Genomic DNA, 25,787 nt, shown 5'->3' with positions numbered 1-25,787 from the left:
GTTTGAATTAGAGTCCCTTAGCTGGCTCTAACAGGCTTTCAAGTGCGTATTGTGCTGAATGGGGGTTGTTTACTTTATGGTGAAAAGCTCACTTTTCAAGGTTTTTGTACAGTTTTTCATTTTTTAAAAATCTTTTTAATGGTGATAAATAAATGTTGTGGTCATAGTCGATAGAAATATTGGAAACGCTAGAGTTTCTTTTGATGTCTGCTAATTTGAGGTAGATATGTTGTTAATTAGAATTTAAATGCAAAAATTGTAGATTAGATTTGTAGAATGTTTTACAAAAATTTGTCGAATGTAGATTTTTTCAAGTTGTTTTTAAAAAACTTTGCATTGTTTCCAATTTTTGAACTCTACGGGACAATTGAAGGTCGAGATAAATGGAGAATAATTGCAGATTTTAGCAGTACCAAATAGGACAAAAGTTACACATACTAGAGCAACTTATTAATTTTGATGCTTTTCGAATTTTTAAGTATTTTTTAAGTATCTGTTTGTCCAAGGTTTTTTCCAGCCTGTGAATTAGATGTTGTATAGATTTTCACAACGGAATAGATTTTGAAGAATTAAGTATAATAAATTAGACACATTAGCAATGGTTTTTGTTTTACTGCTTCGTCTATGGCGAGCAAGATTTTTTTGTCGAGGCCAATGTTTTTCTTTTTTTAGTACCATTTTTTTCGAAATCTTGGTATTCAACCCACTGATACTAGAAGACCATTAATATCTTAATTTCAAATTCTATTGTTTTTTACTTTTCTCTAAATCGGTTAAAGGTTTTGTCTGTTTAGCTCCTAATAGTCAATTGGCTGCTCAGGTCGATGACTTTTAACCATTTTATTCTTTGGGTTGTATTTCAGACTTGCCATGCTATTTTTTTACTTCAATTGAAATTTTTTGCATCACCCAAGTTTGACCCCTTTTTGACATTTTGCAGCCAGTATTTAATTTCCATAGGCTAGTTTCATTGTTCGCTCTTTCTGCTCAAAGTTCTTAAACAGCAGTTGCTCGGCAAAGCAATCTAATACGAACAGAGTCAGTATCAAAAGCGAAATCAAAAATGGGAACAGGATAAATGTATAAAGACCAGTTTTTGATGTATGGTATTTAACTTTGTTCAAATAAGTCTTACCATTGTATAATGTTTAATGGTTTCAATGCTAATTCTAGTTTCAACATTGGCAGTGTACCCAATTCCCTTTGATCTTTTTATTCAATAATTCAATAACAAATCAGTCGCTATTACAAGGATGTCTTAACATAATTAAGCGGACAATATAGTCCCATGTTATAATCAAGTCCCACTGGCCTTTTCACGCTAAATAGTCGTAATTTTAACAATAGGGTATAACAAAGTTGGAATTGGGCAAAATGGTATGTTGTGTATAAAGGTATTGGGTAAAATGTCCTGGCACCATCTTACGTGATATCGCCTAAGAATCTTAAGTTTCATCAATTCATTCTTATCGTGCCACATTAGTTCTTTCTAAACCACGGCTAATTGAAACCCTTAATTACTTTGTCATGCTCTTAGTCGATTATGATTCTCTTCGTTTGCGTCAAATTTGACATCGTGGTATAAATTGATAAAAACAAATCAGTCAGCTGGCTCCCGTCATGATAGTATTGATATAATTTTTATGAAACAAATCTCCCAAGATTAAACACATGAAATTAATGGGGACAAAATGTAGCTTCTAGGGTGTGAAAAAAGTGTTTTTTTTTCTGTTTCTAGACACGCAAGGTTCCGTGGAAGGCGATTCTATCCTCTCCCCCAGTCTGGGCTATTATAGTGGCCAACTTCTGCAGGAGCTGGACATTCTATCTTCTGGTACTCTCACAGGCAGCTTACTTCTACGAGGTGTTCGGATTCGAAATGTCCAGGGTAAGATTTCCATTTGGGAATTTCATCTGTAATGCGAAAACCTACACGTCATGCACTCCCTCCCTCTCTCTCCCTCCCCGCCTTGCCATACAGTACGAAACGCTCTGTTCAGATTATTTGTAATATTGATGTCGCATACTTAAGCTTGTTGCCAATAAAATAGTACTCTACAACAAAGCTGACAGGATTGGGAGGGGATGGGGAGAGAAGGGGGAGGGGGGACTAGTGGGCTTGTGGTGGTGGTGGTGGTGGTGGTGGTGGTGGTGGTGGTGGTGGTGGTGGGGGGGGGGGGAGAAAGGTACTAATAGAAATATCTTAAAATCAGTTTTCAAGAGTGCTTCTTATCTGAGCTGATATTACTTTAGTTTGTTCAGCCATAGAAGCTATGTTGCACTTGTCTCATATGTTGGACAGATGGCGATCTTTCATGACACTCAAAATGGTCCTAATTTCGTTCTAATTTTTACATGTTTGATTTTCCTAAAACAAAACCTATTTTAATGATAGATCAACAGTCAACAAGTAAGCAGGATCTGCAAAACTGGAAATAAGAACAGAAACTTATATTAATTCGAGGGTACGGAAATAACCCCCCACCTGACTATTAAAGAGCTGCGGAGTTGGCCATGCCTTAGCGCCTCTTGTGACTTGATTTGAAACTATCACAACCGATTAAATTATCAAGACTGAAGTTCAATATTTATATAGGGGTTCATCTCTGTCGGTCTTTTCAATATTAATATAGGGGTTCACTTTTCCTAGACCCGTTAATTAGCATTATCTTATGTGATATCGTATAGCAGATTGATCAACAAGAGTTTTCAAGTTAACAGATAATAGCACTAGACTAAAAAGTCGACAAGACCTTAATGTTCGAAAATGCCGCTAATACAGATGGGATATTATTGAGGTTAGTTTATTTATCTAAAAAAATACTCGTTAAGAACTGTGTCCTTGTCGAAAAATGCAATCAAGAAACTGTAATGAGGAATTTTCCTTTGATTTCAATTGCCTTAAGTAGAGTAATACAGCATTGGTAGAATTGTTGTATATTTTCTTACCGCTCCCTTGTTAATTTTGTACTTCATTCTTTTTTTTCTGTGAATTGCTTTTTGCCTTACTGAATAAAATATGCAAAGAGGTGGGTGATAGTTTTGGGGTCCAATTGAAGATAGAGGTCGGATTTTGTTTCAGGTTGGCTTGCTTTCCGCTCTACCGCACTTGGTGATGACAATCATGGTTCCACTGGGGGGTCAGCTGGCTGACTTCATGCGCACAAAGAAAATCCTCTCCACTACTAACGTGCGCAAACTCATGAACTGCGGGGGCTTCGGAGGGGAGGCATTCTTCCTCCTTCTGTTGGCATTCACTGAGAGCACCTCTGGAGCAATTGCGGCACTCACCCTCGCTGTTGGATTCAGTGGATTTGCCATCTCTGGTATACTTTATTGTTCCAGCTTTAAGTATTTCATCTCAATGCTGCATTTCGCTTGAGAATTAATTTTTGAAATACTTTTTTAGGTTGTAATTTTTAAATCAGTTTAGTTGCAAATAGGTCAGATTTAGTGAGATTCCCAGGTCCCCCTTCCCTGTCCTTTCCAATTATCAATTGTATTTACGTCTTGCTTGCTGTTAGTATCTGTATTATGATACAAAGATAAATTAAGCCTTCTTCATATATTTTAGATGTATTTACCCGTGCCCAAACTATTTTTAAATGTTTTTTCACCCTGCGAACAAAATGTTTGACCGCAGTTCATATTTGCTTTGTTCTAGGCTTCAACGTGAATCATCTGGACATAGCACCACAGTACGCTTCGATTCTGATGGGCTTCTCAAATGGATTCGGAACTCTCTCCGGAATCATCGGGCCACTCGTAGTCGGCTGGATGACTCCTGACAAGGTAAGTTTTTTCTCTGCAATTTTTAATTAAAACGAAGAGTGATACCGTTTAAGTGTTAATAAGTGATAAGTCTAGAAGTTGGGAATCTGCCTTTTTGGTAGAAATGACATTAAGTTTATGTATGAAAAGTTTTTCTCTGAAATGCAAATGTGAACAAATTTCTGGAAATAGTTCGTTCTTACTGCGATAGCTATAGAAGCGCGCTGTTAAGGTCCTGCTCGTTGTTCTCTTATTTTATTGTGGCAGAGTTTTTGAAACTCCAAAATTTATTAATTGATGAAAAATTTCAATTCTTTTGGAAACGTTTTTTAACCGCATTTCATTTTCCTCGCTCTCACTTTCGCTTAATTAACTTTTGAGGGAAGTAACTGATGATATCACGCTCTAATTGAAGGTTAATGGAAACAAAATTTTCAACAGGTTGTTAAACTATAACTACGTTAATCGGTGAAAAAGTTAAATTGCTCTCGAACGAAGTTTAAAGCAATTTTTGTGAACGTGTTGGTCTTTTTTATGCAAAATTTTTGCTTGACGTTTTTGCGCTTTTGTTCGAGAACATTTTTGACCTCTTGAATAACTTTTTACGCTTTAATTCTTTATGACTTTTTGAGTGATCTAAGTTGCTCTCGATCTGAAATAGAGTTTGTTGGTAAAAGTGATTGAGCGATTGTAAAAATGTCATTTTGCAAGCCTGGAGGTCAGTGATTCGAACCACTGTGAAGTCGCTTTTTTCCGACAATGAAACAATTTTTAGCTTCACCCTTCTAAATTAAATTGTCCACGCCTGTCGTTTGCGAGCAATTTATCCGCTGTTTTTCGGTTTGTTTGCTTGCTCCAGATTTCAATTTTTTCTGAAATTTTTGAAATTAGGTTCAAATGTCTTTTGTAATTTTTTGTAGATTTTTAGTAGCTGCGAATCGATAACTGAGACTTATCCATCTCATTTCTAATAACCGCCCTTGTCTACTCAAACGATTATTATTTAGACTCCCTCCTTTTTTCAAAGCCTTTTTTTAAGACCTTTTTTCTAAATCAACTTTCACATTTGAATTTGGCTCACCTCAAGAACTATTTGAAGTGCATGGAATTTGGAATTCATTCAAAAAAAAATTACCCAAATACCTTGAAGGTCAAAAAGCAAACTGAAAAGAAAAGAAACGGGATAAATGGGTAAAGCCCGGTCATTAAGGCTTAATGTTTTAAGACTTAACTTAATGCATTATGTTACTAGAGATCCTTAGAGTATACTGATATTATTCTGAAGCTTATTGTCCTCCAATTTTGAGGCTAAATTCAACATGTTTAATGAATCAAATGAAACCGCGGACCACGACGGACATGTACAAAAAAAATTAGGATGTCAATTTTTATCTCTTTTTAATAGCTGCCTCAGCTTCTCAGCTGATTATTATAGCGCTCCTTTTTTTACTTCGTCGTAGTAATTTTTTTTGCTTTACCTTAGTTCACAGCTTGTTCAACAATTTGCGTGAAATCTTTTCGACTTCTCTAGGCTAGCTTCACTCTTCTGGTAAAAGTGTTTTTAGACAGCAGGTGCTCGGCAAAGCATTTCGAAATGAACAGAGTCAGTATCAAAAAATTAAATCACGAAATAGAAACAGGATAAACCCGTAAAGCCCAATTTTAGATGCCCGTTACTCAAACTTTGTTTTTAGTTACCATGTCTAATGCTTACTGGTATTGATACTAGCCCCTGTGTCGTCTCACTACGGAACAGCAGTATGTTTATCTCCAAAAGGACATCAAAATGTTCGCTTTTCAAATTGTTTGTCTACAAAAATCATTTTTTCAGTTTTTCTCTTTCAGTCCCAATCTTGGTTCTGGGAGTCAACGGCGGTTATTTTCCGGCAATCTGCCGGATGTTTTTTATCTGATTCAATCCGAAATCCGGACGTTGGTCATTTGCCAGTGGTGGCTGTTTTACGTCTACCTCTCGGCTACGTTTAATTGCTCTCAAACGAAGTTTGTAGCAATTATAGTCCTGTGGTTTTTTTAACTGCTATTTTTCGCTAAAACGATTTTTCGTCTCACCCATTTGATTTTTCTGATCTTTTCCGTGTGTGCCCCCACCAGTTTAGAGGGTGCATATTTTTTGCACCCCCAGACGCACGTGCCATATTTTTACATAAAGGTTTACTATGTATGTGATGGCACGTGCTCCGTAACTGGGGTTGCATAACGTACGGGGGGGGGGGGGGGGGGCACAAACGGAAAAGATCCGACTTTTCGTCCCCCCCCCCTGTCATCTTACACACCCCATTACCCCCACATCAACACTCCCATGTTCCACCCTGATCCATCTGTCGATTTGAACCCCCCTCTCATCTAGCCTGCGCAACCCTCAACCCTACCCCCCATCGCTTGAACCAACGCCCACTCCCCTCAAATACGTTGGTCACCACCACCCCCCCCCCGCCATAATCCCCAGCTAGCTACTACCGAATCCAACCGCTCGCTGGTCGTTCGAGAGCAATTCGCCCGACGTTAGTGGGTTATGTTTATTTCATTGTTTCACAAACCAATTTTGAGTATGCAGTTTTGTATCGGTGTTCAATGTCGGGGTAGAGAAAACCTGCTAAATCCCTATCTTGAATTGATCTATATTGAATGTCAGCGCGTCCTATCAATGTTACAGACTAGGAACGAGTGGCAGAGAGTGTTTGTGGTAGCTGCGTGTGTGCATATTCTGGGTGTCATATTCTACGCAATCTTCGCATCTGGTGAGAAACAGCCGTGGGCGGACGAGAAAGCCTCAAATGAGGAACAGTTTGGAGGAGACCAGGCACCCTTCTACAGCTCTAAGGGATACGGAACTGTCGGCATCCCAGTAGGAAACGAAAACGACTCCATAGGTAAGAGTCCTTAAAGGAATCAATACGCCTTCTTTGGTCAATTTTGAAATCTTGTAAAAATTAACCCATTTTTGGAACCTGCTGGTTAACGAGTAAATTAAATTCTAAACTGTTAGTTCTGACCATAGTGTTTATAATTTACAAAAATTTTGTTTCTTTTCAGTCGTGAACAAAAAAGATTCTATAATTATGTTATGCGCACATTTAGTATTAGCTATTGTGGAGCTTTTTGCTCGAACAAGTATAAGTTCATCTTTTCAAAACGTCACCTTTGAAGCATTGGTTAATGGCAGAGAAAATAAAGCAGGAATGGCTGAAACAGAAAGAATTGTTTCAATAATTTTGACTCTGCTGATTTATGAGGGTCTTCTAAATAATGTTCTTTTTCTCTAGATCTGTAAAATTTTGGAAACCGTAAATACAAAATGCTTGTGAAAAACAAAAGCGATATGTTGGATATATCGCTTTGAAGTGTAAAAAGTTTTCAAATATTTTTCGTATTGAAACTGGTTCTGATGTAGTCTAATAAAAATAGCAGAATTTAGAGTCGTCTTAATTTTTGTCCATTTTCAATAGCTGAAGTCGAAAAAAGAACAATGTTATTATTCACAAAAAGAGCCTGAATAATAAACAATATGGTTTAGAACCTGGCAGCGTAAATTTTTTACGGTTACATGACAATTTACCCAATTCCATTTAACCGAATGACATTATAACCCAAACTGCCATTTTACTGAGGATATTTTAACATACTTAATTGGACAAAATAATCCGATGGTTGCATATCAAGTTCTGCTGGCTGCTTTCAAGTCATTCTTGCTTTTTAGTCATTTAATGTTTTTTAGTCATTCTGGTAATTATAACACAATAGGGTTAAACAAAATTGGCATTGGGTGAAATGAATTTGGTAAATTGTCCTGACATCGAAGTTTACATATCATGCTTAATTTTTTGAAAATAATTAGAATTTTAAAAGCCATAAAAAATGAAGTATTTGGAATCTATTCCGTCCCGAAATGGCATATAAATATAACGCATAAAAAAAACTTTCTGGGGGGGGGGGTACGAAACAGAGTAGATCCAGTATTTTAAAGCCGGGCTTATAAAAGATTAACAACCAACCAACTCTGTTACTAAAGGTCGAGGCATGATGGACAATAGATACGACGACTACCAGGGTGGGGGTGCACCCCAGTACTACGATGGGCGGAGTGAACATAACGGGGGATCTCTCATGAACTACTCTTGATAACTCACTCTTGACACTCGACACAACACCCCAAAAGAACTCGAAATGTCTTATGATTCCCAATCATTACAATTCTGACAACTCACGAAACTGTTTTCTGCCCCCCCCCCCATGTGTCCATAGTCATGTATGAACAGAAAAGTTAAGATTTTTTCACTGGTAAGGGTTTGCATTGATGCTTAATAAAAGGTGCGAATAGCGATCATAATTGCTATATACCATTTAAGTTGTATAGTTATTGATTAGAGATTTTCTATGCTGGGTGGAAAAGAAAACAGTTTTCAGCGCGAAATGTCATTTTAAAGCTAAATGTTAACCTATTTCACACAAAATCTTTTGCAGGTTATGAAAGGGTTGTAAGAGCATAAGATACGACATTTTTTGCAATAGTTAGATTCCAAAATTCAGTCATTGTTCTGTGTTAGTTCGTGGAAAGGCAAAAAAAATGGGTGACTTAATCTGCAAATAATTTTGACTAAGAAGTGATAGTACTGCTCAAATTGACAATTTTTTCTGCGAAAGGCAATCTTTAAATCACTAGAACTACAAATTGTTTAAAATTGACTAATTTGACTGACTGATAATTTGCAATATCTTGTGCAATAAATAATTGGAATAGATAAATTTTAGCCCAAGTCGAAATGCCAAAACTACTTTTCTTAAAATCTGGTGTTAAAGAATGTTATCTTTTTGTGCACCCCCCCCCCCCCCCCTGTCACCTTAAAGGGTGCATATTGCTTGCAGCGCTCAGGCGTACGTGACATATTTTTACTGAATGAGTAACTATGTAATGGCATGTGCCTGGGTGTGCAAACGTATTAAGGGAGGGGGTCACATGAAATAACCCACAGCAGTAAAAAAAGTTTTGGCTCGTATCACTTGACTGGTTCAGTTGTAAATGTGTAATAGTTCTATCTTAATTTTTGGAGCTCTATTATTTTTTGTTCATATTTTATATTTTCTATCTACAAATATTCATATCTTGTATATATATTCCCAGAAATTCCGTGTAATCTCAACTTATTGATTTTAATATTTCACTCAAATATCCGCCTCATTTTCGCTGAGAAAAATCAAATGGAAGATAAATTTTTGACCATTTTCTGCACCTGAATTATTAACTAATCGTGATATTGATTTGGTAGAAAATTGTGTATATTTGCATCTTAAATTTGAGTTGGTCGTTTCTGTTAGATTATTTCATCTTGTAGATATTTTTATTTCCTGATGAATTGAGAAAGCAAAGCAAGCATCCTTGACCAAATTTCTCAATTCTACTTAAGTGTTAATGTTAATGCAGTGTAAATCAGATGAATTATTCAAACCAAAGTGTTAAAATGTTAATTTTTGTCATCTTCGGGCGAATTCTGATTTTTAATTACCCATTATTTTTTCGAAGATCTTAGACGTTGGCTGCTAAGTATTAACTAAGAAGTAATGTCTTCAAAACTGAACTTCGGAACAAAACTACAAAAAAAACGAAGTTGTTTTTATCTTTGAAGGTAAGCTAAGCTATATTGTGGTAAACAGTTGAAATTTCTTACGACTCGAAGAGGTGTGTACGCAGAAGGTAGAGCGTCTTATTACGGCTAAGAGAGTCTAGAATCCTCAGAGCAGCGGTTTTGATGTACGTTTTTTTATCGGTTGGAATTAGGAGTTTTAACACAGATCGGCATCAAAGTTTTTGATCTTGAATCAAAATTGGGAGTTTTTGAACTATAATCAGATTGCGTTTTACGAGGTTTGAAAGTCCGACCCTATTTGTCAATAAAGTCAGCTGGTAATTATGAAAAAAAATTTGTAATGCTCGTGAAATTAACTTTCACGAAATTTCAAAAATTTTAGCTAATTTGTCTTTCTTAATTTTGAAAGCAATTATTGTAAATTTGTTGGCCGATTTTACGCAAAATTTTTGTTTGATGTTTTTTTTTGCGTTTCTGTTCTAGATTGTTAGTTGACTATTTCTTGCTCTGAAACAATTTTTGTAGCAATTAAAGTAGTGATTTGTAGCAATTAAATTAGTCGTCTCTAAATATGCGGTTCACCGAAATTGTTTTGAGGAGACAATTTCAGGGTGGGAAGGTCGTTCTTTCAATTCAAAGTTTGACTCCCTCATTCCGCCCACAAAATAGAAACACCGGCATCCACCCTCAGCACTTTCCTCGACATTTTTCTACTGCACTTTGCACCAAAATGAGATACACTAAAGTTTGACGTATTTTTTGAAATTAAAATATTTTTTAAAAGAATTGGCATTATTACAGCTGCTGAAATTAGCCTGACTCATAAATCAGTTTAAAAGTGCAAGTTTGAATTCCTGCGTTGAGGTAACAATATTAGAAACTAAAGTTGTTAAAAAAACGATATTCACTGAACTCTAAAACCAAGTTGTCAAAAAGTCAGAAACAATTAGTTTAATTATTTCTCTGATCTCTAACAGTAATTGAAAGACCATGTATATTTTTTGTGTTGTATAATTTTTTGTGCCGATTGAATAAGAGCTGGCTAACAGAATTAACGTTGACAAAAATTTCAATAGAAGCTTCTTCCGTAGTCACACCTAACTTTAGAAATTTTTGACAACGACCAATAAAACATCTATTTCAGCCATTGAAAACATATATCCTCTTGAAGTTAGAGAAACATATGGACAATAAACAGTGCTAACTAATTTGGGAAACTTATGTTTTTGAGTTTTTCTTGATTTTATGATTAGAAAACGAACCCGTTTTATCTGTGCTATAGCTCAGCTAATTTGTTTTGGCAAAAAAAGTTTTAGAGTTCTCCTTCGTATCTTCAGTTTACTCGCCAAATTATTGTCAGACTGTTAAGTAGTTCCTCCAAAGTACTGCAAAATAAATATTGAGGACGCTTTCGTATCCGATTGAATTAGCTCCGTTTGAATTTCAACTTCTTTTCTTCCAAAATTATGAGTGGCTATATTAGGAAAAACGATCTTCCTTTTTTTATAAAGAAAATATATTTTTGAAATCAGAGAAAAGTAGCAAAAAGCAATCACCAGTAGATTGAAAAGGTCATTTTTCGGGAGTATCCATTTGACCAGTATATTTTATTTCTTTACTTGGTTGAGAGCACGAAAAATCAGGGTAATGACAAATTTACACACAAAAAATATGCCTGCTAAAAAACTCGGATTTATTCTGTTTCGCCCCCACCAGCGTTTTTTATGTGTGTTGTTATAAAGCAGGTTACTATTTAAAAAATAGCACGTACAATTGAGGGCCTAAAATTATAACTGGGGGCGAAACAGAATAGATCCAAAAAATTTTCCAGTGAGGCTCTGGCATGCAGTTTGGTATATAAGGCTAGATAAAATTTATAATCCAGAAGAAATAGATCTCCAACAGCTCTGCGCACAGTCCTTCATCTGATATTTGCTTTTTTGTTTAATATAGTCGAATGTGTTATGTTTTCAGAAAATTTTTAAATATTTTATTTTAATGAGCAAATTGATTTTTTTTGGGACACAATTTTTTTCATGAAAAGTGAGAGTAGAAACACATTGGGTGCCATTAATGGTTTTGTATCTAAAAAGTAACATCATCTTGCAGAAAATAGATAATAAATTCAACCACTTGTTTACTATATGGTATTTTGCGCGGAGTGGCCTATGAATCTTTTGCAAAGAACAATTTCCACTAAAAAGGTATGTCGTTTACCGTAGCTCAAAGTACGACATCGTACTGCTGGTTGTATTGTTTGTGTTTAGCAAACTTTTCCCTAAACGTGCTATGTATTAACTAAAAATTATTACACAAAAATTTTTCCCGGAGTTAGAGTTTTTCACTAGTTTTTTTGTGGTGATAAAATTACTACTATTGTCCCTTTGAGTATTTATGTTTTTAGAGATGAGCGATCATTTGTGTAAATAATGAAGAAAAAGAAGTTCACGTATAGATTTTTGTGGTGTGCCATACATACCTAACTGCCATGAAATATGTAATATCAGTGTTCAAAATCTGTTTACGATTATTTCGAAAAGATTCTAAAATTAAATACACCGCTCTTTCCTAATGAACAATTTTTTCACAATTATGTGGAAACATTCTCAAATAAAAATTGTCACAATTTCTTTTGAAACTGGAAAAGTGCTTAACCTCTCTCCTGACTTCAAATAAACTGAAAGTCTTCTGTGTTTTAATATTCTCACTTCTAATTGAATCGCTTGAACATTCTATCCCTGCCTTTCCAAAGGTTTTTCTCATTTTTAACCCTATAGTTGAGAATAACTGAATGAAATTTTAATCCATCTATAATAGAAATATGGATTCAGTTGTTTGAGTTTTGGGATTAAAAACGTTTGACCTGAAAACTCTGTACAATTCTGAGCAATTTTTTGAAAAAATCATTGAAGTTTTTGTCATAAGCAAGTTTTGCAAATCTTTGCGGCCAATGTCCTAACCCATTTTACTAAGTGATAAACTATTAAATTGAATTGGTCGCACGCCTTTCTTTTTGTTCACCATAAATGTTTCTTGTTTTTTTGCTTGGTTTGTGCTAATTTTTTTATGCCTATGGTTCCTACGGAGTGACTCATTTTTGTGCATTCAAAGTTTGCTTCAGTTAGTTGTTTTTGTTTAGTGTTCATTTTTAAACTTAATTGCCCGCAGAACCCTTAATATTAGTTTTTTTTAATTTTTGCCTCTGAATGCTTTTGATCAAACTTTCTCAAAAAAATATTTTGCATGTTTGGTATTTGTGATCGCTTAAGCCATCTTCTATTTATAAACCTAAACGATGATTTAAATTCAATATTGTGATTTCCAATAGTTAACACATTCCTGAGCGTCTACTTTATTGCATAATTTCTTGCTCGTTTTTCTGGCTGAAATCCGAAATAACAAAATGATGGCCAAGGGCGCATCACATGACTTAGGTAATTGGCTTAACTCTGCAAAATGAGATATCAAATATGCCTTGGTTCACTTTGCTTCATGTTTATCTGTTTTTTTTTTCACTGCCAGGCTGTTTTTAATATGTTTCCTATAATTTCTCATATTTTTTGCATATTGAAGCTCTTTGTAAACTTTTTTGCTTAAATTGACACCAATGATTTCATTATGTTCCAGCAGAATATCGCTTCAGTGCTTTATAAAATCTTTTTTGGAAGGTAGTTTTTCCACTGTGTTGAGAGGGGGTTACAATTGCGAAGTACTCTTGAGGTGAGAACTCATTTTTTGGTGCTTATTATTTACCGTTTTTGCATATTATTTACTGGTAGAAAAACCCATCTTTACAAATAACAATTTATTTCAAGTCAAAACAACTTTTAATGAAAGTTTCAAAATTTCGCCTCTGTGTTCGACCTATTAAATTTAAAGGTTGTCGAATATTCATTCATCAAAAAGTTTTGGATTCTGATAGAATTTTGCGAGACTTGGATGAGGCATACTGATACTGGTTTGTCCTGCAAGCTTTCTACTAGGATGTTTAGCTATTTTTTGTTTTTTCGAAAATAATCGGATTCCTTGAAAAATTGAGTTTTCGGTGCTATTTTTGCAAAAGTGTTTCGAAGAGCATAACACGAGCCACTATGAAAAAACAAAAACAGCATCAACTTTGTGAGCATTAACTTAATCTTGGCACATAAGAAATTTGACAAAATCTAGCCATTGCTCTGAATAGTAAAAAAAATCGAATGAAAAAATCAACACTTTCATAAATATGCTCACAAATTTGGAAAAAATGTCAAAAGTATTGAATAAGAAACAGACGTAATTTATGTTTTTGACTACGTTCAAATTTCCACTTTTTTCTGGGACTTCGTATGTCACGGTCTGGAAAAGTTGCTGAGGAAAATCATAAGCAGACAAATAGAAAAGAAGAAAGCAAACTATAAAAACCATCAAAAAGTAGCAAAGGCACAGTACCACATGGACATAATGACTTCTATCGTCTAATGGGTTTTGTCGTTTGACTACAACTTCTCCGCTTAATTGAAAATGCTCATTTTACAAAGTGCGGTATTTGGTCCAGAATTGAAACCAAAACCAAGATCATGTGAGTTATTTTTTTTCTTTCTGCCTCGCATTTTGTCAGAGGTTGAATAATAGACATTTTGTTTCATTTAATCGTATTTTTCTCAATTTTCAGAGCAAACAGTTTCTTAAATATTTCCTGTTCATCCGGAAACGAATTAAATTTTGCTATCTAATTCTTTAATCGATCAACATTTTTTTGATTGTGTTGTTTCAGATTAACTTCTGGAAACTTGTCGGACAATTTCTGTTTCAAAAAGCGGAAAAAAAACAGACAATTCGTGCGTCAAAAACATGGTTGACCAATCAAAATCATCTCATTTCATGGCTCCCGTTCCCTTAGTAAGTCATTGATTTTTGTGCTTTTTGGCAGTTGCTGAATTGCATCAGCTTGTAATTGTTCCAACCCATTTTAGTGGGGGGAGGAACTATTTACTCAAATGATTTTTTTGTTCCGTCAATTTTGGCCGATCGATATAACCGTTAGAGGGAGTTGTGAGTGGTATCATTGAAAAACACGTCCAGCGTAGAATGTGGAATTAAATAATTTTTTTGGATTGCGCTTTTTTCAGGGAGTTTTCGAGATTTTAAGTTTTGTGAACATTCGGCTCAATTGTGTTCCTTGTGTTCAAATTTTTGTAAATTTTTTCCCATTTCCGTCAGTTTCGCTAAAAATATCATAAAATTCCTAACGGTAGAGTGTTTTTGCTTTTAGCCTTAAGGATAGAGGAGAGTTAAAGAAAAATCGATTAGAGTTTTTGGCTTGAATTTATGCTAACTTCTTGAAAAATCAGACTTTTTTCGTCAAAACGGAACCAAATATGCCTTTTAGACAATTTTCCCTCAATTGGCTGGAAAAATACATCTTAAAAGTGCAGACATTTTCTTCGTACTCGTACGCTCAAAAAGAGAGCTAGTTGTTGTACTGCTGGCTTTAAGAGCCATCTGTAATTATAAATTTACCAGTTTTCCCAAAATTAAACTCGATAAATATATAAAAGGCATTAATTTTTTCAATATTCTTTTAAAAGTCAATCTATTTGGTAACTATTTGAACATTTGAGTGTTTTTGTAGACGCGCAGCATTATAAGAGCTGATCTTGATCTCCACATGAATCCTTATAGTGAAAAAGTTCTAGATGTTTTTGGGACTCGGCCTTTTTTTATAAAAAATTCCTCATTTAATATGTTAATTACTGACAAATCAGGGCTCATTTTTTGACAGATACTATTTACAAAAGCGGAGGGCATCTGGACATATATTGTGGTTCCAGTGTTAAGCTCATCGTTTTTATAGCTTTGACCAAATGTTTTCAAAATATTGTATGGAATTCCTATGTTTCACGTTAAATTGTTACTGTGTAGTCCAGTGACTTAGTTTCCCCAATCAACGATCCAAGTACAACCCTATAGGAGGTGTAAATGATCAACAACAAAGATTTCAGTTGTTATCTAAGGTTCCTTGTAATTTTAAATTTATTTTTTAAAAGAAAATATCGATGAACTTTTGAACTTTGCCACTATTTTATCTTAATTTTCTCAATTCAAGGAGTAGTATCACTAAAGACAGTGAAAACTCAATTACTGTCAGTAATCATTTAGAACGTTTTGTAGTGGCTCTAAGTTTAACGGTAAATGTCTGTAACAGGTTTTTGCTTAATGAATGATTTCCTGATTCGGGTGTACTAAGAGTTTTCAAAATATTTCTTTGGATGTTGATAATTATTTAATTTTTTTGGTTTCATTTTACCTTCTTGTCGAATTGTCACCTTTTTGGCAGGTTCAATTGAATGAATGAATAGTAGAGAAAACGCACAGCATAAAAAAACGCAGCAACAATTGGATATGATAATTGTTTTTGTCTTTGCTTTTATGGGCTGAGACACAAAATTTAGTGGATTTTTAATTTTCGTCTTTGTTTTGTTTTATTACGACCTAGACCTGACAATGATGCGTCTGAATTGCTTCCTCAAGACGTATAATTGAATATTTACAATTCTATTTATATCTGAGTGTTGTAATAACTTTGATAAATTTTTTATAGAATCAAAATTAAAGACTTTTTGACTGTCTATTTTTTGCTCCCATTTCCGTCATCAAGAAATTCGACCTCATTAGAAGAGAGGTCAGCTACTTTGGTTGATTCAAATGTTCCATCGTCTGTTGGGTATATGTTTTGACTGACGGCTTCGACTATTTAATTTCATAATTCTTCGAGTTTTAGATACTCTTAATTGTTTGGGTTTATTTTTTGTTCTCCTTTATAAAATTTTTTGTGAAGTTTTTGGCTTCTGCCTGTATTTGTTGTTATTTTATAGTGTTGCTACTAAATATCATTAAAAACAGATGGAATTGGTTTCTTGGGGTGCTGGAAATCAGTTCATACCTTTTATTGAAAAATTTTGTCTGTTGTGACATATGAATTTATTTGTTTTTAAAAACAATTTTAAATTTTTGTGCTTTGCTTTTTTCATTCAATTTTTGGTCTATATGTAGCTTAGTTACTGTAAAGACAGCTCAAAACCTGTTTCCAGTGAGCTATGATTTGGTCTTAATGACAATTTTAGTTTGAACCAATTGATTCCCGGCTTTGTTACTACGAGATTTCAAAAACTGATTTTTATATTTTTGTACATTTTATATGCTTTTTTTCTTTCTAAATTATAACATCAATGGTAGGTCAAGTTGGTTTTGCAAAATTGCGCAATTGAACATTTTTAATGTTCTTGGTGAAAACTTATGGTTTTAACGGCTTTACTGCCATTTTCGCGCAAGTTTAATTGAACTTTTTATTTTTGTCGTATTGTCTTTCTTTCTTTTTGCACTGGTTTTTGACAGGTCTCAAATGAACTTAAGTTCAAGAGAAAAGCAAACTAACAATATTGTCATTTTGCCCACGACTTCAGAAGATCTCTTTTTTCTGTAGAGATCCAAGTACAAGGAGTTTCTCCAATTTCAATGAACAAAAGTTTTTTTTTACCATTTCCCGAATTTTGTCAACTTCTTTCGTCGAAAAATTCTATCCACTGCATTGTTCAAAAGAAACGCCTTGATTTTATGTGAAGCCATATCGAAACACAAGTATATGGAAAGTTTTTGTTGTCCATATTGCTCCATCTGAAAAATGTGTCATGGCCAGCAATGTTATTGACTGCTGTGGAAAAACATATGCTCTGGATTTAATTAATTGAAAAATTCGGCAGCCGAGAAAGCTCAGAACAGAGAGATGTTCTCTTCGCCGAGATTCTGAAATGAAATAGAAGAAACAGAAAACGTTTTGTGGTTGAAAATTGCGTATGTTTTAAAGTGTAAGTACTGGACAATTTTGATTGTATTATCAATTTTGGTATCATAATTTTTTGTATCACAAATTTTGACCTCTAAGATTTAGAGAAACCATAAACAGATCCAACAAAACTGGATCTTGAAACCCTGCTCGGAAGTTTTAAAGCTCGCAAAATTAACGTATGTGTGTTGTGTGTTCTTGTTTTTTGAGCTGCTGTAAACAATGAAAAAATGAATATTGGGTTGCTTTTAAGGAACAAATGTCTTCTTTTTTTCTGACCCGGGTCGAGGTTTGGTCAAAAAATAATGTAAGATTAGCGGTGATTAGCGGTGAAAAAAAAGTTTTTTCACCGCAAAGCGCCCGCATCTTTTAGCGTTCAATGCGTTCATAGCGGTGAATTTTTGTAAGATTAGCGATTAATTTAGCGGTGAATTTTTGTAAGATTAGCGATTTTAGCGGTGAAAACTTTTTTTTCACCGCTTCGTGGTAGCGCTGAAAAATTTTTTTTCACCGCATTATGCTAGTAGCGGTGAAAACTTTTTTTTCACCGCATTATGCTAGTAGCGGTGAAAACTTTTTTTTCACCGCTTAAGCGGTGAAAAAAAAATTTTTTAGCGCTACGAGCAGAATGCGGTGAAAAAAAATTTTTCAGCGCTACCGTTAGAATGCGGTGAAAAAAAAAATTTTAAGCGCTACCACGACTCGGGTTTTTCAAAGCAACACCATTTTTTTTACATTACCTGAACCAGCACCCCAGCTGGTTTTTTGACAATGACAATCCAGACAGCTGCAGACATGTGCATAATACGCCATTTACGTCCCCACCATGAGGTGCACAAAATCCCAGCGGGGGGGAAACCGACTAACCGGCGTCTCAACGGGGCAGGGGGGGTGCACCTCTTCATTAAATAAATTTTACATTTCCTAGGCAAGCTATAGAAAAAATTCTTTGTGTTATAGACTCTAAATACACTGGGGATACTCCATACCGAGTTTGGTTTGATTTGGACAACTCCTTGATCCGATGAAAAAGACCTATTTTTAAAATTCGTTATTTGCGAAATTCGCAAATTTCCGATTAAAAAACTAACTTTTTTTCTAGGAAAGTTAGGCGGACCGTTCTTTTTGCATTACAACCTATATAGTACTGGTAGTCTGGGATATCAATTTCGTTTACTTTGAACAACTCCTTGACCCGATGAAAAAGACCTATTTTTTAAATTCGTTATTCGCGAAATTCGCAAATTTCCGATTGAAAAACGAACTTTTTTTCTAGGAAAGTTAGGCGGACCGTTCTTTTTGCATTACAACCTAAATAGTACTGGTAGTCTGGGATATCAATTTGGTTTACTTTGAACAACTCCTTGAGCCGACAAAAAAGACCTATTTTTTAAATTCGTTACTTGCGAAATTCGCAAATTTCCGATTAAAATACTAACTTTTTTTCTAGGAAAGTTAGGCGGACCGTTCTTTTTGCATTACGACCTAAATAGTACTGGTAGTCTGGGATATCAATTTGGTTTACTTTGAACAACTCCTTGAGCCGATAAAAAAGACCTATTTTTTAAATTCGTTACTTGCGAAATTCGCAAATTTCCGATTAAAATACTAACTTTTTTTCTAGGAAAGTTAGGCGGACCGTTCTTTTTGCATTACGACCTAAATAGTAGTGGTAGTCTGGGATATCAATTTGGTTTACTTTGAACAACTCCTTGAGCCGATAAAAAAGACCTATTTTTTAAATTCGTTACTTGCGAAATTCGCAAATTTCCGATTAAAATACTAACTTTTTTTCAAGGAAAGTTAGGCGGACCGTTCTTTTTGCATTACAACCTAAATAGTACTGGTAGTCTGGGATATCCATTTGGTTCACTTTGAACAACTCCTTGATCCGATGAAAAAGTCCTCTTTTTAAAATTCGTTATTTGCGAAATTCACAAATTTCCGATTAAAATACTGACTTTTTTTCTAGGAAAGTTAGGCGGACCGTTCTTTTTGCATTACAACCTAAATAGTACTGGTAGTCTGGGATATCAATTTGGTTTACTTTGAACAACTCCTTGACTCGATAAAAAAGACCTATTTTTTAAATTCGTTATTTGCGAAATTCGCAAATTTCCGATTAAAAAACTAATTTTTTTTCTAGGAAAGTTAGGCGGACCGTTCTTTTTGCATTACGACCTAAATAGTACTGGTAGTCTGGGATATCATATTGGTTTACTTTGAACAACTCCTTGACTCGATAAAAAAGACCTATTTTTTAAATTCGTTATTTGCGAAATTCGCAAATTTCCGATTAAAATACTAACTTTTTTCTAGGAAAGTTAGGCGGACCGTTCTTTTTGCATTACGACCTAAATAGTACTGGTAGTCTGGGATATCAATTTGGTTTACTTTGAACAACTCCTTGACTCGATAAAAAAGACCTATTTTTTAAATTCGTTATTTGCGAAATTCGCAAATTTCCGATTAAAATACTAACTTTTTTCTAGGAAAGTTAGGCGGACCGTTCTTTTTGCATTACAACCTAAATAGTACTGGTAGTCTGGGATATCAATTTGGTTTGCTTTGAACAACTCCTTGAGCCGATAAAAAAGACCTATTTTTTAAATTCGTTACTTGCGAAATTCGCAAATTTCCGATTAAAATACTAACTTTTTTCTAGGAAAGTTAGGCGGACCGTTCTTTTTGCATTACGACTTAAATAGTACTGGTAGTCTGGGATATCAATTTGGTTTACTTTGAACAACTCCTTGACTCGATAAAAAAGACCTATTTTTTATATTCGTTATTTGCGAAATTCGCAAATTTCCGATTAAAATACTAACTTTTTTTCTAGGAAAGTTAGGCGGACCGTTTTTTTTGCATTACGACCTAAATAGTACTGGTAGTCTGGGATATCAATTTGGTTTACTTTGAACAACTCCTTGACTCGATAAAAAAGACCTATTTTTTAAGTTCGTTATTTGCGAAATTCGCAAATTTCCGATTAAAATACTAACTTTTTTTCTAGGAAAGTTAGGCGGACCGTTCTTTTTGCATTACGACCTAAATAGTAGTGGTAGTCTGGGATATCAATTTGGTTTACTTTGAACAACTCCTTGAGCCGATAAAAAAGACCTATTTTTTAAATTCGTTACTTGCGAAATTCGCAAATTTCCGATTAAAATACTAACTTTTTTCTAGGAAAGTTAGGCGGACCGTTCTTTTTGCATTACGACTTAAATAGTACTGGTAGTCTGGGATATCAATTTGGTTTACTTTGAACAACTCCTTGACTCGATAAAAAAGACCTATTTTTTAAATTCGTTACTTGCGAAATTCGCAAATTTCCGATTAAAATACTAACTTTTTTTCAAGGAAAGTTAGGCGGACCGTTCTTTTTGCATTACAACGTAAATAGAACTGGTAGTCTGGGATAATAAAATGGTTCACTTTGAACAACTCCTTGACCCGATGAAGTTTCTATATTTTTGAAAATAGAAAACGCGAATAAGTCTATATTTCCGATTGAAACACAAACTTTTTTTCTAGGAAAGTTAGGCGGACCGTTCTTTTTGCATTACGACCTAAATAGTAGTGGTAGTCTGGGATATCAATTTGGTTTACTTTGAACAACTCCTTGAGCCGATAAAAAAGACCTATTTTTTAAATTCGTTACTTGCGAAATTCGCAAATTTCCGATTAAAATACTAACTTTTTTCTAGGAAAGTTAGGCGGACCGTTCTTTTTGCATTACGACTTAAATAGTACTGGTAGTCTGGGATATCAATTTGGTTTACTTTGAACAACTCCTTGACTCGATAAAAAAGACCTATTTTTTAAATTCGTTACTTGCGAAATTCGCAAATTTCCGATTAAAATACTAACTTTTTTTCAAGGAAAGTTAGGCGGACCGTTCTTTTTGCATTACAACGTAAATAGAACTGGTAGTCTGGGATAATAAAATGGTTCACTTTGAACAACTCCTTGACCCGATGAAGTTTCTATATTTTTGAAAATAGAAAACGCGAATAAGTCTATATTTCCGATTGAAACACAAACTTTTTTTCTAGGAAAGTTAGGCGGACCATTCTATTTGCATTACAACCTAAACAGTACTGGTAGTCTGGGATATCAATTTGGTTCACTTTGAACAAATCTTTGATCCGATAAAATTTCTATATTGTTGAAAAGAGAAAAAGCGAATAAATCGATATTTCCGATTCAAAAACGAACTTTTTGTCTAGGAAAGTTAGACAGACCATTCTTTTTGCATTACAACCTAAATTTTACTGGTAGTCTGGGTTATCAATTTGGTTCACTTTGAACAACTCCTTGATCCGATAAAATTTCTATTTTTTCCAAAATAGAATAAGCGAATAATAAGCTAAAAAGTCGATATTTCCGTTTTAAAAACGAACTTTTTTCCTAGGCAAAATATAGCAAAACTTCTTTTTGTTTTATGCTCTTATTACGGAGGGGATTCTCCATACCGAGTTTGGTTTGATTTGGACAACTCCTTGACCCGATAAAATATCTATATTTTTGAAAATAGAAAAAGCGAGTATGTCGATATTTCCGATCGAAAAACGAACTTTTTTCCTAGACAAGCTATACCAGAAATTCTTTTTCTCCTAGATTTTATATACCCTTGAAATACTCCATACCAAGTTTGGTTCGATTTGGACGACTCCTTGACCCGATGAAAAAGACCTATTTTTAAAATTCGTTATTTGCGAAATTCGCAAATTTCCGTATGAAAAACTAACTTTTTTCCTAGGCAAGCTCTACCAAAAATTCTTTTTGTTTTACACTCTATATACACATGGGATACTCCATACCGAGTTTGGTTTGATTTGGACAACTCCTTGACCCGACGAAAAAGACCTATTTTTAAAATTCGTTATTTGCGAAATTCGCAAATTTCCGTATGAAAAACTAACTTTTTTCCTAGGCGAGCTATACCGAAAATTCTTTTCGGTTTACACTCTAGATACACATGGGATACTCCATACCGAGTTTGGTTCGATTTGGACAACTCCTTGACCCGATGAAAAAGACCTATTTTTGAAAATTACATTAAATTAATTATTCGAATTAATGGGAAATTTCCGTATGAAATACTAACTTTTTCCTGGGCAACATTAGCAAAAATTCTTTTTGTTTTACACTCTGATTATACTGGTGATACTCAATACCTAGTTTGGTTCGATTTGGACGACTCCTTGACCCGATGAAAAATACCTATTTTTAAAATTTGTTAATCGCGAAATTCGCAAATAACAAATCGTTATTCGGAAAAAACTTCCCAGGCAAAAAAATTCAATTACAAATAAACCAGAGGATCAATGAATTCAATTTATCATCAACACTTCAACTTCTAATAATGAAAAGAAGAACAAATTTGCAAAAATTACTATAATAAGCACATTGAGTAACAAATTTCTGGAACAATTTTAATCAAATTACAATTAAAATCAGATACGTCTATAGTAAAACAAATTACAGAATCAATTTCGTTTGTATTCAACGTCAGTTTGCCGTATTTAAACAATTTTTTCGTTTCTTGTTTGAAGTGTCCAATTCTTGTACTCACGGACATTACCTTTTCGTTCTTTTTTGAACTTCTTCATAATAACAACAACTTCTGGCTTGCACAATCGACCTTTGACCCGAATTTTCTTTCCTGGAAACAGTGGCTCGCGTTCAAATCCATTAATTTCCGTCTTTATGCAGTTCATATAGCACAATTTTCTGGACTTTTTTCGAATAATTTTGGATGCTGCCATGAGTAGGTTAATTCTCAAATTGAAGAACATCCATCCATTAAAATGGCTTTGATTTTTTCTGGAACAAAGAAAATTCACTCCAACTACGCCTGGAAATTTTTTCACTATATGGCGTTTAGCAGCAATCATGTCCAATGCTAAAAGATTTCCAAAGCGTAACGCAAATCTATGTCGAATGGTGGACTTTTTTGGAATTTTAGATGATTTCGATAACTTGGGACTGTTTCCTTTGAATGACTTTTGTCTCTTCAACCACTCTTCTTTTTCTTTTTCTTGCGCATGAATTCTGGCCAGCAATTTGCTCCTCAATTCCGAATTGACATCCATCAAAAACAAATATCTGAAGATAAAAAGACTATTTCTTTAAATATTATTCTCTCACATCAGACTAAGACACAAAAACCTTTAAGCTAGGCAAGCTATAGCAAAAATTTCTTTTTTCCTACACTCTACCTACACTGGGGATACTCCACACCGAGTTTGGTTTGATTTGAACAACTCCTTGATCCGATAAAATTTCTATATTTTTGAAAATAGAAAAAGCGAATAAGTCGATTTTTCCGATTGAAATACAAACTTTTTTTCTAGGAAAGTTAGGCGGACCATTCTTTTTGCATTACAACCTAAATAGTACTGGTAGTCTGGGTTATCAATTTGGTTCACTTTGAACAAATCCTTGATCTGATAAAATTTCTATATTTTTCAAAATAGTATAAGCGAATAAAAAGCTAATAAGTAGATATTTCCGATTGAAATACCAACCTTTTTCCTAGGAAAGCTATAGCAAAAACTCCTTTTGTTTTAGTTTCTACCAATACAGGGGATAGTCCATACCGAGTCTGGTTCGATTTGAACAACTCCTTCATCCGATGAAAAAGACCTATTTTTAAAATTCGTTATTTGAAATAATAGCAAATTTCCGATTGAAATACTAACTTTTTTTCTAGGAAAGTTGGGCGTACCATTCTTTTTGCATTACAATCTCAATAGTACTGGCAGTCTGGGATATCAATTTGGTTCTCTTTGAACAACTCCTTGACCCGATGAAAAAGACCTATTTTTAAAATTCGTTATTTGCGAAATTCGCAAATTTCCGATTGAAATACTCACTTTTTTTCTAGGAAAGTTAGGCGTACCATTCTTTTTGCATTACAACCTAAATAGTACTGGTAGCCTGGGATATCAGTTTGGTTCACTTTGAACAACTCCTTGATCCAATAAAAAAGACCAATTTTCAAAATTACTTATTTGAAATAATAGCAAATTTCCGTATGTCAAACTAACTTTTTTCCTGGACAAGCTATACCAGAAATTCTTTTTTTCCTAGCTTCTACATACCCTTGGGATACTCCATACCATCTTTGGTTCAATTTTGACAACTCCTTGATCCGATGAAAATGACCTATTTTTAAAAAATATTATAAATTAATTATTCGAATTAATCGGAAATTTACGTACGATAAATTAACTTTTTTTCTAGGCAAGCTATAGCAAAAATTCTTTTTGTTTTACACTTTGATTACACTGGTGATACTCCATACCGAGTTTGGTTTTATTTGGACAACTCCTTGACCCGACGAAAAAGACCTATTTTTAAAATTCGTTATTTGCGAAATTCGCAAATTTCCGTATGAAAAACTAACTTTTTTCCTAGGCAAGCTATACCAAAAATTCTTTTCGTTTTACACTCTAGATACACATGGGATACTCCATACCGAGTTTGGTTCGATTTGGACAACTCCTTGACCCGACGAAAAAGACCTATTTTTAAAATTCGTTATTTGCGAAATTCGCAAATTTCCGTATGAAAAACTAACTTTTTTCCTAGGCAAGCTATAGCAAAAGTTCTTTTCGTTTTACACTCTAGATACACATGGGATACTCCATACCGAGTTTGGTTTGATTTGGACAACTCCTTGACCCGACGAAAAAGACCTATTTTTAAAATTCGTTATTTGCGAAATTCGCAAATTTCCGTATGAAAAACTAACTTTTTTCCTAGGCGAGCTATACCGAAAATTCTTTTCGGTTTACACTCTAGATACACATGGGATACTCCATACCGAGTTTGGTTCGATTTGGACAACTCCTTGACCCGACGAAAAAGACCTATTTTTAAAATTCGTTATTTGCGAAATTCGCAAATTTCCGTATGAAAAACTATGTTTTTTCCTACGCAAGCTATACCAACAATTCTTTTCGTTTTACACTCTAGATACACATGGGATACTCCATACCGAGTTTGGTTCGATTCGGACAGCTCCTTGACCCGACGAAAAAGATCTATTTTTAAAATTCGTTATTTGCGAAATTCGCAAATTTCCGTATGAAAAACTAACTTTTTTCCTAGGCAAGCTATACCAAAAAATCTTTTCGTTTTACACTCTAGATACACAGGGGATACTCCATTCCGAGTTTGGTTCGATTTGGACAACTCCTTGACCCGATGAAAAAGACCTATTTTTGAAAACTAAACTAAATTAATTATTCGAATTAATGGGAAATTACCGTATGAAATACTAACTTTTTTCCTAGGCAAACTATAGCAGAAATTCTTTTTGTTTTACACTCTGGTTACACTGGTGATACTCCATACCGAGTTTGGTTTGATTTGGACAACTCCTTGACCCGATGAAATTTCTATATTTTTGAAAATAGAATAAGCGAATAAATCGATATTTCCGATTCAAAAGCGAACTTTTTTTGTACGAAAGTTAGGCGGACCATTCTTTTGGCATTACAACCTAAATAGTATTGGTAGTCTGGGATATAAATTTGGTTCACTTTGAACAACTCCTTGATCCGATAAAATTTCTATAT

General features: G+C 34.4%; 2 protein-coding genes across 4 annotated transcripts in view; both read left to right on the top strand.

Moving 5' to 3' along the window:
• LOC142335921 (vesicular glutamate transporter 1-like) overlaps window positions 1-8,027 on the top strand; it is a 93,867-nt gene extending 85,840 nt beyond the window's left edge. For all 3 annotated transcript variants that reach the window (XM_075384306.1, XM_075384305.1, XM_075384307.1), the window contains exons 8-12: window positions 1,739-1,888; window positions 3,083-3,326; window positions 3,665-3,792; window positions 6,446-6,662; window positions 7,802-8,027. In XM_075384306.1, the coding sequence (XP_075240421.1) occupies window positions 1,739-1,888; window positions 3,083-3,326; window positions 3,665-3,792; window positions 6,446-6,662; window positions 7,802-7,911 (849 nt within the window). In that variant the 3' untranslated portion in view covers window positions 7,912-8,027. The remainder of the gene's footprint in view (window positions 1-1,738; window positions 1,889-3,082; window positions 3,327-3,664; window positions 3,793-6,445; window positions 6,663-7,801) is intronic.
• A 4,750-nt stretch (window positions 8,028-12,777) lies between these two features.
• LOC142336524 (uncharacterized) overlaps window positions 12,778-25,787 on the top strand; it is a 28,246-nt gene continuing 15,236 nt past the window's right edge. Inside the window, exon 1 of the mRNA XM_075385431.1 lies at window positions 12,778-12,808. Coding sequence (XP_075241546.1) covers window positions 12,778-12,808 — 31 coding nt within the window. The remainder of the gene's footprint in view (window positions 12,809-25,787) is intronic.

The sequence above is a fragment of the Convolutriloba macropyga genome, chromosome 3 (assembly GCF_964194025.1).
Source record: "Convolutriloba macropyga chromosome 3, txConMacr16.3, whole genome shotgun sequence".
Lineage (NCBI taxonomy): Eukaryota > Metazoa > Xenacoelomorpha > Acoela > Convolutidae > Convolutriloba > Convolutriloba macropyga.
This window is presented reverse-complemented; position numbering and strand designations above follow the sequence as displayed.